At 44.5% G+C, this 17916-nt stretch overlaps 1 protein-coding gene across 1 annotated transcript in view; it reads right to left on the reverse strand.

Moving 5' to 3' along the window:
• Positions 1-155: 155 nt before the first annotated feature.
• The window catches only part of morn5 (MORN repeat containing 5), a 28239-nt gene continuing 10478 nt past the window's right edge, over positions 156-17916 (reverse strand). The window contains exons 4-6 of the mRNA XM_056301921.1: positions 17378-17509; positions 996-1132; positions 156-258 (exon numbers count right to left, since the gene is read on the reverse strand). Coding sequence (XP_056157896.1) covers positions 1047-1132; positions 17378-17509 — 218 coding nt within the window. The 3' untranslated portion in view covers positions 156-258; positions 996-1046. The remainder of the gene's footprint in view (positions 259-995; positions 1133-17377; positions 17510-17916) is intronic.

A 17916-nucleotide genomic window follows, 5' to 3' on the forward strand; every position in this document is an offset into this window, starting at 1 on the left:
GCATCTGCCTGCCTCTGCTCATCTCACCCCTCACACGTCACAGAGAACAGGTTGCATCATGGGATGGATGCACATGATGCAACACATTTGCAAATGTTTTGTGGAGTCAGGGCCCCAACTGAATACATGTCCCATTCTTGAAAGATGAATACATGCCATTTTCTTTTTTTAAAAATTTTGCATATTGTTTATTATTTGTCTGATTCCTTGTTTTGTTAACATGTCTGGTGCGGAGTACATGCGCTTCCTGACGTCACACTGTGAACAAAAACATAAGAAAAGATCATGCATGTATTTCCCCCTCATTGGATTACTTGGGTTAGGTTTGTCGCAGAGAAGTGAGTAGCCGTCAAATAACAACAACATTACGTGGCCTAAGCGGTGAAAGACTTTAACCTTTAGGCCCTGAGTAAAGAGAAAATTCATAGGCACTGAAATCTGGTACTGACGGCTATAAAGACATAAAAAAAAAATTATAGAATTTTACAGATTTGCTCACACAGTGATAACCTATACAGCATTGCAGTCCAAATGGAAACTAGACAACACATACAGGAGAATCCCACGCATCTGAATCTGAGATGGAGGCTAAATAAACAATGCACTACAATACACTTTAGATAATAAACGCTAAATGGAAATACCAAATCAAACTCATGCACTGTGTCTGAACAGAAACACACATTACAGATGATGACATTGATTCAATTTAAAAGTTGGAGGATAGCGCTGGCATCTCCAGCAACATCCGGGGCATGAAAGGCAAACTTTACCGCGCGCACACACCCACACACACACACACACACACATCAAGACTAAACGAGAAAATCTGGGACGGTAGTCGTAGGAGGTCGTTTTTTTTTTAACTGTTTGAAAAAAATAAATACTATAACCATGTGTCGAGTGAAATTCAGAAAGCAGTAACATATTTGAAATACGCACGCACGCACGCACACACACACACGCTTGTTAGGCTGATATCTTTTTATTACAACCTGAAATGACGTCAGTCGTCACGTCTGCAGCGTGCAGAGGGGTTCCTCGTTTTACTGCCGGATGACGACATCAGGGCCAACGACGTCGTCCCGAGCTTTACGACACGTGCGCACGATCCACTCGTGCTCGTGGTCATCTGAGGAAAATATGTGAATGACGTCATTATTATTATTTTAACCTTTACTCAAAACAAGAGTTTCGAAGTAAATCCTTAATCCTACTGAAATGTCCCACGTTTAAACCAATAACAACATAGGAGAACTTCAACTGCGGATTTATTCTGAAGGTAACCGGTACAGACCCAGGTTCTGAATGTAAACGGTTCAGGCCCGAGTTCTGAATGTAAACGGTTCAGGCCCAAGTTCTGAATGTAAACGGTACAGACCCAGGTTCTGAATGTAAACGGTACAGACCCAGGTTCTGAATGTAAACGGTTCAGGCCCAAGTTCTGAATGTAAACGGTTCAGGCCCAAGTTCTGAATGTAAACGGTTCAGGCCCAAGTTCTGAATGTAAACGGTACAGACCCAAGCTCTGAATGTAAACGGTACAAGCCCGAGTTCTGAATGTAAACGGTTCAGGCCTGAGTTCTGAATGTAAACGGTTCAGGCCTGAGTTCTGAATGTAAACGGTACAGAAGCAGGTTCTGAATGTAAACGGTTCAGGCCCAAGTTCTGAATGTAAACGGTACAAGCCCAAGTTCTGAATGTAAACGGTTCAGGCCCAAGTTCTGAATGTAAACGGTACAGAACCAGGTTCTGAATGTAAACGGTTCAGGCCCACGTTGCGGAGGCTGTCGAATGGTGGCCGTCCTGCCGAATTCAGTTTCAACATGTTATTCAGATATGCAGCCGGCCCGGCAGCCACCATAATTAAGCCGCGGGTCATTGTGCTTGTGTAGCTGAAGCCTTCAAGTGCCCTTTAAGTGTCTGGGTAAATATCTAGAATCCAGAAAGCAGCGACAATTAAGGGAAAATAACTTCTCGAGGCCACTTCAGACACCAGTAAATAAGAACCCAGAAACGGACGCCAATTTTTTTTTTTAAAGACGGGCAACCAGAGTAGCTGATAATAAACTGTTTTTCATTGTAAAAAAAAAAACTGAAATGAGTTGCTAATTGCAGGGGAAGTAAGCTCTCTCTGGAGCGCGTGCAGCTGCACGCACTTGAGCGGCTCGCGGAGCTCGCCCCAGGTTTAGTCCATTGTAGGATGCAGGTCTCAAGCCCCTGCGCTGATTGTGTATAATTGCCAGCAATGAGCTAACACTAACAGCCCCTTCAAGTCGCCTCTCTCTCTCTCTCCCCCTCTCCCCCCCCCTCTCTCTACCTGCCTGCAGGGCGCGCGGGCGGGGATCAGGAGGGCGTTTGGGATGCGCCTCCGCACAGCCACGCCGGACCCGGGCTCCTCACAGCTGCTGCAGGACGTCTTCACCGGTCTTTGTCACCGCCGCGTCCCCCCTGCGCCCAGCCAGGGGGGACGTGTCGTCGCCAGCGTATTCTGAAACTAATTACACGTCCCCGGTCGCAATTAGTGTCCCCCCCCCCCCCAACACACTGCCAATGGGTCTTAATCGTAATGAGATTGAGACATTTTCATATTTGCTGTAATTTTGCCCTCTCGAGGTCTGACAACAGCGCTTAAGGGCCGCTGAAGTCATCCAAAATTGATACCTTGGTTGGGCCCATCTGAGGGCGCAGGTGGCTTCGCCACTGCTGATACACACGGGCTCGAGGGCGGGCTCCATTTCATCGCATCACGTTCTACTGTTTTTATTGTGATTATAATTCGGCGTGGGTGAATTTTAACCGGTCCTTAAGGTTTGATTTTGGACAGCTCCTCTGCGGAGGAACAGGCTGGACTGCGAGTGTGTACATCAGGGGTCCCCAATAGGCGGCCCGCGGGCCACGTCCGGCCCGTGACGGGTTGATTTATGGTCCGCGAGAATTTTTGGAGAAATGCCAGAAGGAAGAATTTTTTTTATTTCCCTACCAAAAAAAAAATAAATTAATTTCTTGGTAAAAGTAAGACTGGTAATATATCGAAAAATAGATGAGAAACCTCTGTTTAAATTATAATACCTGCAACGTATTGACACCAAAACAAACTAACGAACAACCTGCTGCTGGAGGTTGAGTGGCCCGTGGTTTTAAAAGTGGCCCTAAAAGTGGCCCGCCATGACAAGTAATTGGGGACCCCTGGTGTAGATCCACTCGCGGTGACCGTTTTCAAACCCAAACCCAAACCAGACCCAGAGTGAATCACATTAGGCTCGTTGTAATGGCGCTGTTCAGAAAGTATGGCGCGCTCCATTGTTAATTAAAATATGTCCCCGTGATAGCGATCTCGGCTGTCACAACCCCGCGTGCTCGACCTTTACGCAACGTCCACACAGGACAGCGCGTGTGTGCAAGCGATAATGGCACCTTGTTATTAAAGTCTGTTTATCTTAATTGTGAAAATGCACTCGGGGCGGGGGTGGGGGCTGGGTGTGGGGGGGTTTCCTCTTCCAGTGTGCTGCCAATAATCTAAACACACATCCAAACACGCGGACACATGCACACGCACACACCTATGGGCCACATGTCCATCCACACTCAGTTAAGTGTGATAGAAACAGATGTGACGCTTTCTTAAGTCTCGGGTCTATTTGCGCAGGAAATGACCGCGACTCTACTGTGGATGTGACGACGCAACAGGAACAGAAATTACATCATTTCCTTAGAGACAAGACTGCCATTTATTTGTTTTGTGTTGTGTTGTTTTGTTTTTGTTAATGAGGCCATCAAAACACAATCTGAGCTATTCCTTTGAAGGGACAGCAAACACGCACACACACACACACACACACACACACACACACACACACACCATCATCACACACACAAATCATCATCATCACACACACAAACACACGCACACACACTCACATACACACACACACACACAAACAATCATCACACACACAAATCATCATCATCACACACACACACATACACACAAACCATCATCATCATCATCACACACACACACACACACAAACCATCATCACACACACACAAATCATCATCATCATCATCATCACACACATAAATCACATACACAAACACACACACAAACATACACACACAAACCATCATCACACACACACACACACACACACACGGCCTCGGGTCTGAAATGGAGCCTGGCGGTTGCAGTAAGAGGTGATATAAACGTGACGCTGGTGCTGCGGGGGGGGGTGGGGGGACGGTAGGGACTGTCTGGCGTGTGTTGGTGTTATCGATGTGTGTAACGCCTCGGCCGTGCCGGGGCAGAAGGAGGGCAGTGATTTGGTCACCACAGGTGTTTTCTCTGGCAACGGCGTGTTTTGAATGTGGAGCCGTTATGTGCTGGGATTCAAAGGGAAGTGGTTATTCAAGAAACAGGAAAGTGCTACAAACAATATGGCAACACACCAGCCCTGCGGGGGCTTCTGCAGCCTGCTGCACCGCCGTTGTGTTTTACCAGGGGACCACAGCAACGCAACACAACCAATAACCCTGCAACCCTGTGTGTGTGTGTGTGTGTGTGTGTGTGTGTGTGTGTGTGATGATGATGGTTTGTGTGTGTGTGTGTGTGTGTGTGTAGAAGTGTGCATGTACGTGTGCATGTATGTGTGTAGACGTGTGTGTATGTGTGTGTAGACGTGTGTATGTGTGTGTGTAGACGTGTGTACGTGTGTGTAGACGTGTGCATGTACAAGTGTGCATGTGTGTAGAAGTGTGTGTATGCGTGTGTAGGTGTGTAGAAGTGTGCATGTATGTGTGCAGATGTGTGTATGTGCATGCGTGTAGAAGTATGCATGTACGTGTGTGCGCGCGCGCACGTGCATTGGCGTGCGTGTGTGCGCGCGCGCGCGGGCGACAACAGAGGCAGATCTGTGTTTAATCAGCGCTGGATATTTGACCGTGCAGATGCAGCTTGTGTATCTCTCCTCTCTTTACATGTAATCACAGTTTTTGCAGTATAATTTCCACGTGCTATACCTTCAATTTTAAACCTAACGCAGACGTCATCGGCTGCAACAATCACATACATGCACCCTTCTACACACATACACATCCACACATACACACACATGTGTCTCTTGAAGTTTTACGATGGGTGAATGAAAGCTCTCTCTCGGGGTATTTGCATTTTGGATAATATTTCCTCGTTTACTCATGGGGATTTTTATTGCAATTCTCTTCACAAACCAGTAGCAGTGCCAGACCGTGAGAGCATGGCATGATGGGAAGAAGAACCGTCAGTTAAATGTAATGCTATCTTTTCAGAAAGGAAAACATTTCTGACAAATGGACTCACGTTTTTAGATGAAATTTGAAGATAATGACCTTATAAAGGCTGTGCCTTTAGATTTACCGCTTTTTTTAAATGTATCGTTTCACTGGTTAATTATTCTTTACATCAAACCTGTACCTCCACTATCATGATCCTTTTTTATCACAGTTGTTTTAGGCCAACCTGCCAATTGTGTCTTTAGATATGCATGCGTTACTGCTAAATGTTTTTTTTTTATTTTTTAATTTTTTTTTGAGGCCTTGAAGTCTATTGTGCTTATATATTGTATTTAGTACTGGGAGGTTTCTAAGTACATTTATTATTGGTGACTTTTTCTATATACTGTGTTGAATTTATACACCAATGTAACCTGCTAAATATGAGTTTTCTAACTGCAGTTACCACTTGGGGCCTGTAGGGTCTATTTATACCTGCTACCCTGCCAGGAGTGACATGTTCAGCCATGTTTGGTATTGTAACCGGTTATTTTCTTGCCCGGTGCGGGATTCGATACGGGGTGTACTGCACCACAAGGCGACATCACTATCCGCTCGGCTAAAGGGTCAGACCCGTTAGCTAGGGGCTAACGTGTCTTATTAGTAGTTTACAGTATTAACGCCTTCCTGTTGCGCGTGGGGAATGTGATTGGTCGCAAGTGTGCAAGCCACGCCCTCTTTAAGATGGCTTCTCATTGTCACAAACCGTTTGCCTGATGAAGGCCTCGCGCCGAAACGTCGCGAATAAATGGTGCGCATGCGCGGGAAGATGTTTTACGTGGGGGGGGCGTGGAAGAAGGAGTCGAGAGGCAGAGATCTCTTTTTAATCGCAACTCTCGTGCCCCCCAATACACCGCACGACCCCGGTAGCGCTTTTATTCACACGGACCAAAACGGACCAGAGCTGTCAACAACGTAACGACCCCCCCCCCCAAGTGGCGACATCAGTCCCAGTCGCGGTCCTACAGTCCGTTAGTCAGTAGACGGTCTCCTGCTTAGTCTGAGTCAAACCCCCAAAACAACAACACAAGAATAACCCACAACACGAACACCACATCATTAAAACACGATTTTAAATCTAACAGTAACAATCCCATCAGCCATCGCGCTCGCCCCCGGCGCAGAACCGCCGACGGTCAGAGCGACCGCCTCCCCCGGTCGCTATGGTATGACGTCATTGCTCTGTTTGTAAGGCGCGTGTGTAGCAGATTTGGAATGGAGTGTTTACAATAAAGGTATGTTTTATTTATTCATTTTTATTTTGTGCATTTATACGTTAGGAAAAGTTAGGCATACTGTTGGGTCTAGGATGTTATACAGCCACCTGCCACTACTGGGGGGGTACACCCACCGCTAGGGGAGCTGCAGCCCCCCCCCCCCGCGCTTATGTGTGTAAGTGCAAGTTAGACAGTGTGCAGGAGTTTGTGTGCACGTTATTGTACTTTCCCATTTTTAGAGGCTCTTTTGTTTCCCAGCCCAGCGAGAGACAGATAAAAGAGAGACATTGTGTGAAACAAATCACGGTTGAGGCATTAGGGGATCGAGTGGGACGTAGTGACTGAGGCCGGGATGGAGAAGGGCTGCAAACAGTCATCCCTCAGAATCAGAAATCAGAAACACTTAATTTCTCATTTCATTTCATGCACTTGCGCATATGAAATGAAATAAAATATTGTTTCCCCCAGCCCAAAGCGGTGCAAGACAAAGACAAAAACACATATCCAAAAACTACAAGAACTACAAGAACACATATATCCAAACTAACACATATGTCTAAACTAAAAAAATAAATAAATAAAAATCACTGTCCAGGAGAATGAACGCCAGCCAGGTTGACTGTCAGAACTGCCAGTCTGCATGGGCTAGCAGTTAGCTTAGCCTGCCTCACTTCCGGTCAGGGCTGTGGTCATTGGGCCCACAGGATGCAGCAGACCAAGCTCCCTCAGCCAATCCTGCGCTAGCTCTCCCAGCCACACGCCTTCGACACACCTCCCCATACTCCACACGGCGACACGAAAAACACAGTCAAGGCTAGGCTAGGCGAGGCCACCGCCAGACCACCCTCGGTGTTATCAGAACTGCCGGTTCTGCGTGGGTTACCAATAACCTTAAGCTGCCCCGCTTCTGCGTCCAGTCAGATCGCCCTCGGTGTTACCTCTTCGGACACAGCTCCAGGCAGGGCCATGGTCCCTGGGCCCACAGGACACAGCAGACCAAGCTCTCCCAGCCGATCCAGCACCAGCTCTCCCAGCCACCAAACGAAGACAAACTTAGACGCAGACATGGACAAAGACACTGCATGGACGGTACTGGGTGAGGCCACCGCAAATGTGAATCCACGCCACCATCTTCCCACACCGGTACTCGGTGAGGCCGCTGCAAATGTGAATTTGCGCCACCATCATTGCCCAAGATGCTTGGCTGTCATTCCCTCCCATGCCACATGTCTCTGATAATCACATACAAATACAAACATGCAGCCACACACACACTTATACCCTTCCAATCTTTCTCCACCCCTGCCAAAAATTATGAAGCCCAACCGTCTGACTCCGTGGCTGTTGGAGATTCCTTTAGAGCTTCCTCCCATCCATTTTTTTCGTTGCTTCATCCTGTCTCTCGGGCTCTTGGCTCAAAGCCAGGGCATTTCCTCAAATCCTACTGTATGACCCATTTTTCAGCTCCCTGGGCCAGGTTACCCATAACCGTATGTACTTGGAGTCAAGCTATTGAAACCTACATAGACCCAATCATTCCCACAATCCATGACTGAAAATACCCCCCCCCAGAAAACAAAACAAACAGACTAATCTATAACACTGACACCTACATTTCCTATGCAATTGTAAAATGAAAAATGATGATGTCTGAGTTATGTTTCTCTTGCAATGTTATTAACTAAATGCAAACTACACAGCAAAATGTGTATTGCTGATCAGGCTGTGTGACAGGCCACATCATGAGCATAAAACAAAGAAAATCACGCAATTATCGCTCCTAATCACGGCCCTCTAGCTTTCACACGTCGTACCCCAGCGGGATGGTAAAGTCTCCCATGAAGGAGAAAAATAGATTCACTTGGCAGAACGTTCTCCGGCACTCCATCAAGCATCTTCAAGAGGGCCAGCCACTTTGAACTGCTTTTAGGTTGCAGTGAAGCACATCTCCCTTTGGGTACTTCAACTACAGCTTCGAGTGTGCCCCAACCCCGCGCCCCCACCACAATGTTACGTCTCACACTAAAGGTACAGTCCATATCTCCTATTTAGCACCAGACCCCTACTGGTGGGGAACCAGCTAGGTTATGCTCCCCCATAGTGAATCTTCAGGTTGCGGGTAAACCTAACCAGGTTTGCTCAAGAGGTGTCATCAGAATCAGAATTACCATACTTTATTCATCCCTGAGGGGAAATTGGGTCCTATTACAGACAACCACGCTCTAGTAAAGAAAAACTTACAAGATAACAAGAAAATAGAAACAAGTAGATATAAGAAAAATAGAAATAAATAGAAATAGAAGATAAAATAAGAAATAAAATAAAGTTAATGTTACAGGTAAGGTTTCCTCCTCTATCTATCTATCTATCTATCTATCTATCTATCTATCTATCTATCTATCTATCTATCTATCTATCTATCTATCTATCTATCTATCTATCTATCTATCTATCTATCTATCTATCTATCTATCTATCGAGCTAACTAGCCAGCTAGCTATCTACCCAACTACAGATACTAGATATGTATGTATGTATGTATGTATGTATGTATGTATGTATGTATGTATGTATGTATGTATGTATGTATGTATGTATCTTCTTGCCAAATTTATCTATCTATCTATGTAGTTAGCTAGCTAGCTAGCTAGTTAGATAGATAGATAGATAGATAGATAGATAGATAGATAGATAGATAGATAGATAGATAGATAGATAGATAGATAGATAGATAGATAGATAGATAGATAGATAGATAGATAGATAGATTTTTGATGGTAAGCTATGTCACCTGTATTCTTTATCATAAGCTTCAGAATGGACAGAAGAGCCCTGCTTTAGGGCTACAGAAGGTTGTACACTGGTTTGCAGGCATCCATCCATCAATTTTCCAAGCTGCTTATCCTAATCAGGGTTGGGGGGTAGTGGAGCCTATCCCAGCAGTCATTGGGCATGTAGGCATAAAAAGTCTGACACACAGTTTCTTCAAGATTAACTGAAAATAACAGTTTGACTTACTTTGGATAATGAAGGACATGGTTGACAAACGTTTTTCAGTGATGCTGGCTGTAAAACTGGGCTCCTTCCCCTCACATTGAGAGCAATATACAATTGCTCCTAATAACAGCATCTGCTTCAGCGCACCTAACCAAAATTTGGACATACTGTGCATCGTCATAGGATACTGTTGGACTTTTTGGCAGCTACTTGATGACATTATATCGGCCCATTTCCAAAAATTATCTATAACCTCAGGGGGAATATCAGTAACAGACCCTATTGTTTAGTTAGCTGGCAGCATGCCAGAGAGATTGTTTGTCCAAGTTAGCAACGGTAACTAAGGCAGGAGGGACGTAACTTCAAGGTAGTTTTGGCCAGGGAGCAAGGCTTTGGGTAGTCTTTCCTAGGAATAAAGTTTTGGTTTCAGTGGCAAAAATTAAATTATCTGAGGTTTTGTACAGATTCAGGTCTTCACTGTTGCAGACCTCATAGATATAAAGCATTGTGTTGCCTAGGCCATGCCTCTCTGTTCCCTCTCATCCAGTAGCTGTTGGGAAATACAGGATTGCCCTTCCTCTTTAGTCCCCCTAAGGAAATGGTCCCTCCATGGGTCCCATCAGTGTTTGTTGGACTAATGCTCGCTCTCTCATCCTGGCCGGAAGCTTTGAGGCAATAAATTCTGTCTTCACACCCATAATGACAAATTTTTCCTCACCTCTCGGAGCCCCGAAATAAATGCATGCAGTAAAAATAAAAGGAGCATTCACCTCTAAAAAATAAACTGCAAGAAAAAATGCTCAGGGGAATGAGAATGCAAGGCTGCACACAAACCAAAAAGTGCACGTGTAATCAGGTGCACCGGGTACGCACGCGCGCGCACATACACACATGCAGACACACCCATGCATGCACACACATGCACACATGCATGCAAGCAAGCATGCAAACATGCACACACACACGCGTAAAAAGTGCATGCATGCATATCATCAACTAGCAATGGCAGAGAGGTAAAGTAAACTTCTGAATAATGATTGTGCACATGTACCAGTATCTGGTAGAATACTTACATCCACAAGTTAGAATTACAATATATGAGCATTTGGCCAATCACACATTCACAAATGTACATGAACACAATCCACCTGCCAAACTGTCACAAAAGGCACACAATAAATACTGTAAATCCTGTTTCACCACAGATCTATCAATATAAAAACAGTGAGGCTACTACGCAAGATCATCAAGATCTTTTTTCTTTTCGCGTTTAATTCCTAGAAATCTTTTTTCCATCGACCTTTCTTGTACGCCCCCCTCTCCACTGATCAATACCAGAACTGTAATGATGATGATGATGGACTATCCAGTTCTTTGCAGAAAGAATCGTGTTTTGTCTTATTACACATATTGATGACATCTGGTGAGGCAGTGCATCTTCTCATCTGTTTCTAGCCTTGCACAAGTTTCACATACACGCATGTATGTGAAACTTGTGCACTTATGGACCAGGCCCTGATTGTTATAAGGGATTCTACTCTCTGTTATGCCTAACATAGTTAATCTAAGGAAAGCACATTCCTGCCTGATGCAGCTATTCAGTCTTACAATACTTCATACCAGGAGTTATATAAAACATATCTAGATGTTCAATGCAAAAACCGAAGTTTCTGGAAATAAGTTTACAGATTTCAACAGACCTGGACAGATCATCATCAGAACTTATCATCAAACGTAAACCAAGACAGGCTGCTGGGCTGTGCCTGATCACTTATATCAAAGAAGGTTGAATCAGTTCATCTGGATACAAGGTTTATTGACAGATACGTTTCATCACTTATTAAGATGGATGGATTAAATTTATATAGCGCTTTTCTAGACACCCAAAGCGCTTCACATTAACGAAAACAACGACAAAAAATAAGAACCAACAATGTCAACATTGATGCTATGTGCACATAACATGTTGTTTAACTGTATTGTACATTAGCTGTGTTGTATGTCTGCTTTTTATATGTATTATTTTCTATATTATCTTTATTATGTTTTCCTATATTATTTCAATATTCTGCATATATTTTCTTGTTTGTTTGCTCTTGTTGTTCTTGTATTGGCCAATCTTGTACTGTCCTGGGTAAGACGCTAAACCGCAACCACATGCTGTAGAGGGGTAGCACCTTACCTCAGCAAGAGCCCTTTGGCTAAGGACGACGTCCCTACTGATAGATCTGGTCCTCCTGCATGCCTGTATGGTACTTCCCATGGTGCCCAGTCCAGCCAAAACATTGGGATAGGAGAAGGGAACTCTGATTTCAAATCCACCCGCTGCCTTGTAGGTTGATGCCTGTTTAGGCAAAGGTTAGGAGAAGGTAACTCTGAATTCAAATCCCCGGGCACAGTCTACCCAGCTGTCAGTACCTGGAAAGGGTAAACCATGGCGGCTCCGCTCAGTCAACTCGGCAAAAAGAGACAGGATTCTTCTGCGGCCGTCTCAGCTATGCTGTGCCACCAAACAACAGAGAATCTTGCCAAGGGACACTATAGAGCACCAAATAGTGTCATCATCTAGGGTGCAGCCTCACATTGAGGCTGCTAGGTTGCAGCCCTACATGTGCCCCTGACCAAGGCAATGGGAAGAAATAACTGGAGTTGGTCCCCGGGCACTGCACGGCGGCTGCCAACTGCTCCTAGCAACACAGCTAGGATGGTTAAATGCAGAGAGTAAATTTCATTTGACAATGACTAATACAGAATATTTTATTCTATTCTATTCTGTTGTATATTAAATATGTTGTATGTTTATTCTTATTTTTTGTACTATTTTATTATCCTAGGATGCCTAACAACATCAGGCAAAGGGACTGTCAATGGAAACTAGCCCATTAGCTAACTCGGGTACATTTACATTTGTTTCAAATGTTGATTAATGTACATTGTCCCTTCCAAATTAAACGTTTAAATTTAAAGACATTTAAATCACTCAAGTGACCTCTTCAGTCTGAATTGACTGCAGGTATCCCCACCCTTATAAACAATACAGTGGCATAACGCCTGAAACCAACAACCGGTTTCATATGTAAATATGGGCGTGACCATTAACTAGAGCTTCAACGGCCACGTGTACTATTCACAGAGGATTTGGGAATTATTGCAATCACAGATGGTCTCTATGACACCCTGTTCAAACCAGCATTCCTCCCTATCAAGGATATGCACATCCTCATCCTTGAAAGAGTGGCCACTGGCCTGTAAACTGGTATATGGACTGCATTTTTTAGCGCTTTTCTAGTCTACCGACCACTCAACGCGCTTTACAAGTGTACGCCTCACATTCAACCATTCACACACGCATTCATACACTGATGGCAGAGGCTGCCATGCAAGGTGCCAACCTGCTCATCAGGAGCAGTTAAGGGTTGTGTCTTGCTCAAAGACACTTCAACATGCTCGCCGCAGGAGCTGGGGACCGAACCAGCTACCTTCCAATTACTAGACGACCAGCTCTACCACCCAAGCTACGCCGCCCTATGAGATGTCGTCCTGTAGGTGAGTGTAGACTGTGGAGTCCTGGCCTGACATGTTAGCTATCCTGTGTTGTGCCATCATCTTGGCCGGTGTCTGTTTAATTTCCCCAATGTATAAGTCACAGCACGGCTCCTGGCAAATTCTCTACGGAAATCCTCTGTGGATAGTACACATGGCCATTGAAATCCTAGTTAATGGTCACACTCACATTTGCATATGAAACTGGTTGTTGGTTTCTGTCGTTATGCCACTTTATTGTTTATAAGGGTGGGGATACCTGCAGTCAGTTGAGACTGAAGAGGTCACTTAGATGAGTGATGAAACGTTTCTCTCAATAAACGTTGTGCCAGATGAACTGATTCAGCCTTCTTTGATTTTCTTACCTGGGTTATTGAGCATGCATCAAGACACCAGGGGCCTCAAGTATCAATTCTTACTATGGGCAAATTTGTTCTTACACAACTATGGAATTTTTTAGCCCTCAAGATTGTCTGACAGACAGTAGCAAAGCATGATGGTTATTTGTAATTCCTTCCTCCTAACATCTATTGTCTACGTCTTGCAACGAGCAATCACCCAGGCCTGCAAAGACATCGGTGTTAGGCAATCGGTGTCTAAATTCAGGGATTACCCAGGTGGTCTCTGAGACAAACTTCAGGGCTAAAAAATCCCATGGGTGCGAGAGAACAAATTTGCCCATGGTAACGATTGATACATGAGGCCCCTGATCACTTACAGTTTTTTACTTAAGAACGAAAAACACTATAATGCACCCAAGCATTTGTAGTCTAGTTGCTATATGCTAAGAGGGTGACACCTCGTAAGACAACATTTTGCCAAGTAGAAAATATAATCATGTAAAGGATTTTTACACATTTTCACGCTTGGTGTTTTTGTGATCAAAGCTGTGTTTAGGTTGTGTTCAGTCTGATTTAAAAGCTACAACCCTAGCATCAGTGACTAACAACCAAATATAGGAAAAGATATCAAAAAATGTGCACCAAACACTACCACAACCAGAACAACTATGACTAAGGGACGCCTTAAGGGACAGTGCCTGGCTGATCTGAATGCTAAAGAAAAAGGTTAGGCTATATCAGTAAATGTTTTCCATTTCCACCTCTAGTGTCCTCCCTTCAAGATGAACCATACGTAGTCATACACCTCCGCAGAAACAAACGAGCAGATTCATAAGCCCCTGCCAAATTCAAGGCTGTCTAATGATGCAAAACCGAAGCAGGGGGGGAAAATGGCGGGGGATGTTAGAATTTAGGATTTCATGTCTGGAGACCTGACAGACCACATTTCCCTCAAACCACAAGTTCCAACATTGGGCACCTGAGGAATGGAAAAGTATGTTTTGAATTTTCCACGTTTGAAAAACAGAAAAGAAACACTTAAAAGGATTGCTGTTTAAAAACGTGCTTATCAGATGGGCTGTAGCAATAACCTACGAACGGAGAATCAGATGATAATCTGTTTTAACTTCGGTTCATATGGCTGCTGTAGCACAACGCCTCACAAACGGTCTGTTATGTGTTGGGTTTATTAAAATTAGACAAAGGTATATAGACATAGACTACATCAAATTCTGGACAATAACTTTGAAATGCATTATAGTAACTTAGACAGGACTTTTTTCGATTTGGTCAGTTTATCATCTTGAGCACAAAAAGCCCAGTAATGTTGAGCTGTTGTGCAGACTGGGATGTCAGATTTAAGGTACGATCACAATCATTTCTGCCAAGACAAAAACAGCTACATCTCTCCTTCTCTCAGTATTAGGGGCCAGGCAGTTGTGATAAAATTTACAGCCCTGTAGGAGTGAGAGATGCAAGACAGGTTCCTGTCTCATATCAAAATGGTCTGCAGTGAAACTGTGGACAGACTGAGTTTTCCACAGAGCCAGAATGAGTCTGCATGCTCTAATTTTTCACTTAGGCTGATAATGAGTGGATTGTTGAATTGCTTTAATCATTATAACGTTGGTTTGTTGGGGCATCCGGGTAGCGTAGCGGCCTATTCCGTTGCCTGCCAACACGGGGATCGCCAGTTCGAATCCTCGTGTTACGCTCAAGTTGGTCGGGCATCACCACAGATACAACTGGCTGTGTCTGCAGGTGGGAAGACGGGAGTGGGTATGTGTCCTGGTCGCTGCAGTAGCGCCTCTTCTGGTCGGTCTGGTGCCTATTCAGGGGGAGGGAGTGTGATCCTCCCACGCGCTACATCCCCCTGGTGAAACTCCTCACTGTCAGGTGAAAAATAGCGGCGGGCGACTCCACATGTATCGGAGGAGGCATGTGGTAGTCTGCAGCCCTCCCCGGATCAGCAGAGCAGGTGGAGCAGTGACTAAGATGGCTCGGAAGAGTGGGATAATCGACCAAGTACAATTGGGAGAAAGGAGGGAGGGGAAGATAAACTAATCTTGATACACAGACATCAATAAAATCAATTTGCATTTCGCTGATGACACACACAAACCTACATTATGAGAGCTTCAGCCTCTGACACTTGATAACTGCCCTGAATAGCATGCTGGAAGCACAAGCCAGAGGCACCAACCTGGTAGAAGTAAGTGCAAAACATTCCACGAAATGTATTTGACCAGACATACAGACTCACTAAAATGGCCTTACTAAAAATAACAAGCAGAGCAGTCAACAATCATGCAGAGCAAACCCGGTGAACACTAATTGCGTACAGTTTTTGGACATTGACTTTACAAAACATAACCACTGCTGTGCAAATGTAAATGCATGTGTTTGGCGCTCTTCTGGAACTTAATCGCTTAAGTTTCTCCTCGTGAGTGTGCTACTGTTTGCCTGCTTACTGCACCTAGCTAGTTGGGTTACCCTACTCATTCATTCACATGCTCAGGCAGTGCAAACATCCCTTTATTTACTTTATCATAAAACACAAGGACAGTAAATACATTTAAGACACACTTCTGCTTTGGTTATTTGAACAAGAGCTCTAACCGAACCAACCGAAGGTCAGCCGTTTATGTTCCCTACATAACCCAGGGTTAACACTAGGCTAGGGGTTTTCTAATATAGCAATCTTGCCAATCCTGTAGCATCAGCTCAAGTTAGCTACCAGTTATGAATAGCACTGCATGCTTGTGTTTCTGCTTTCTAGTCTAGCAAATGGTGACATAATTCATCACAAGACTTCACAGGACACAACATTTTGTGTAGACCTACTTCTAAATGTAAATTTACCTTTCTCGCCTCAGGTTACCTTGGCAAAACAAGCAATGATGTCTTGGTATTACTCGAGACTCAGATGGAGCCAATTTAGTGTTAAATTGGTGGAAACAAATGTGCCCAAACTTGTGAGAAATGTAATTGGTAAAGGAAGGAGGAGGGGCCACGGCTTCAATAGCGATGTTGTGAAACTGTCAATCATCCTGGGTTCATGACTGGATTAGCTTTCTTCCATTTCTATGTACATACCCTACAAAACGCTTACAGGTTGGTAGGTAGACATAATTTCATAAGAATTGTTATCCGTCAAAGAACTACCACAGACAAAGTTACATAAATGGGCCTATATATAGCCAGCGGACACCATCTCCTATAAGCCACAAAATACTGCGGTGTTGACACACTAGACTTAAGTAGCTTTAGTAATAATAATAATAATGATAATAATAGTAATACTAATAATAATAATAATGATAGTATTATTATTATTAGCAATAATAATAATAATTACATTTATATAGCACTTTTCTAGACACCAAAAGTGCTTCACCTTGAAGGGGGTAACTTACTTCAACCGCCACCAATGTGCAGCACCACCTGAGTGAGGCACGGCAGCCATTTTGCACCAGAACGCTCACCACACATCAGCTTGAGGTGGAGAGGGGGGACTCATTGAACCAATTACATGGGGGGATGATTAGGTGGCCAGATGGAGAGAGCCAGGTTGGGGATTTTGCCAGGACGCGGGGGAACCCCCTACTCTTTGCGATAAGTGTCATGGGCTCTTTAATGGCCACAGTGAGTCAGGACCTCGGTTCAACGTCCCATCCGAAGGACGGCATCTCGTACAGCACAGTGTCCCCGTCACTGCACTGGGGCATTGGGATTTGATATTTGTTGTTTTATTAGGACCAGAGGGAAGACTGCCCCCTACTGGCCCACCAACACCACTTCCGGCAGAAACTCATTTTCCCGGGAGGTCTCCCATCCAAGTACTAGCCAAGCCCACACCTGCTTAGAGGCCGTCATTTGGCAGAGCCAGGGTACATGTTGGTATGGCTGCCGGCCAAATTTAGTATGAAGGCAACAGGTTCGGTATAATCTAGAATTTTCTTGTCTTACCAGCATTCCTCAGGATATCGCCATTGTAAGCAGTGATGACTCTTGTAACTGGATTGTAGAAACCATCACCACAGTCGTAACACCCATCAGAGATGACACGTGGAGGGTCCAAATCAGTTAGCTGAGACTCTCCTGAACGGACAAAGTGAATAGAATCTTGTATCAAACACCACTGAGGAGGAATTCACACACCGGTTTTAAGGAAATAAACTCTTTGTTTAACTAAATGTAGTGTGACCGCAGAGCTACAAATGAGTTTCTCTTGGATATTCATTTGGATTTCTTCTGGGTGTGCTAATGCCAAACAAGCCGGGTGTGCAGCACGTCAAAAGTATAACAAGATGAACCCACTGAACACAAAGCCGTGAAATGGCCACAAAGGTTCTTGTTGCACCTCAGTGAACTGGTCCCAACCAGCTGAAAAGTAAATGTATTCCTTCATTTCATCCTCAGTGAAGCAGTGACAGATTCATTCATCCATCCATCCATCCATCCATCCATCCATCCATCCATCCATCCATCCATCCATCCATCCATCC

The sequence above is a fragment of the Lampris incognitus genome, unplaced genomic scaffold (genome assembly GCF_029633865.1).
Source record: "Lampris incognitus isolate fLamInc1 unplaced genomic scaffold, fLamInc1.hap2 scaffold_223, whole genome shotgun sequence".
Taxonomy (NCBI): Eukaryota; Metazoa; Chordata; class Actinopteri; order Lampriformes; family Lampridae; genus Lampris; species Lampris incognitus.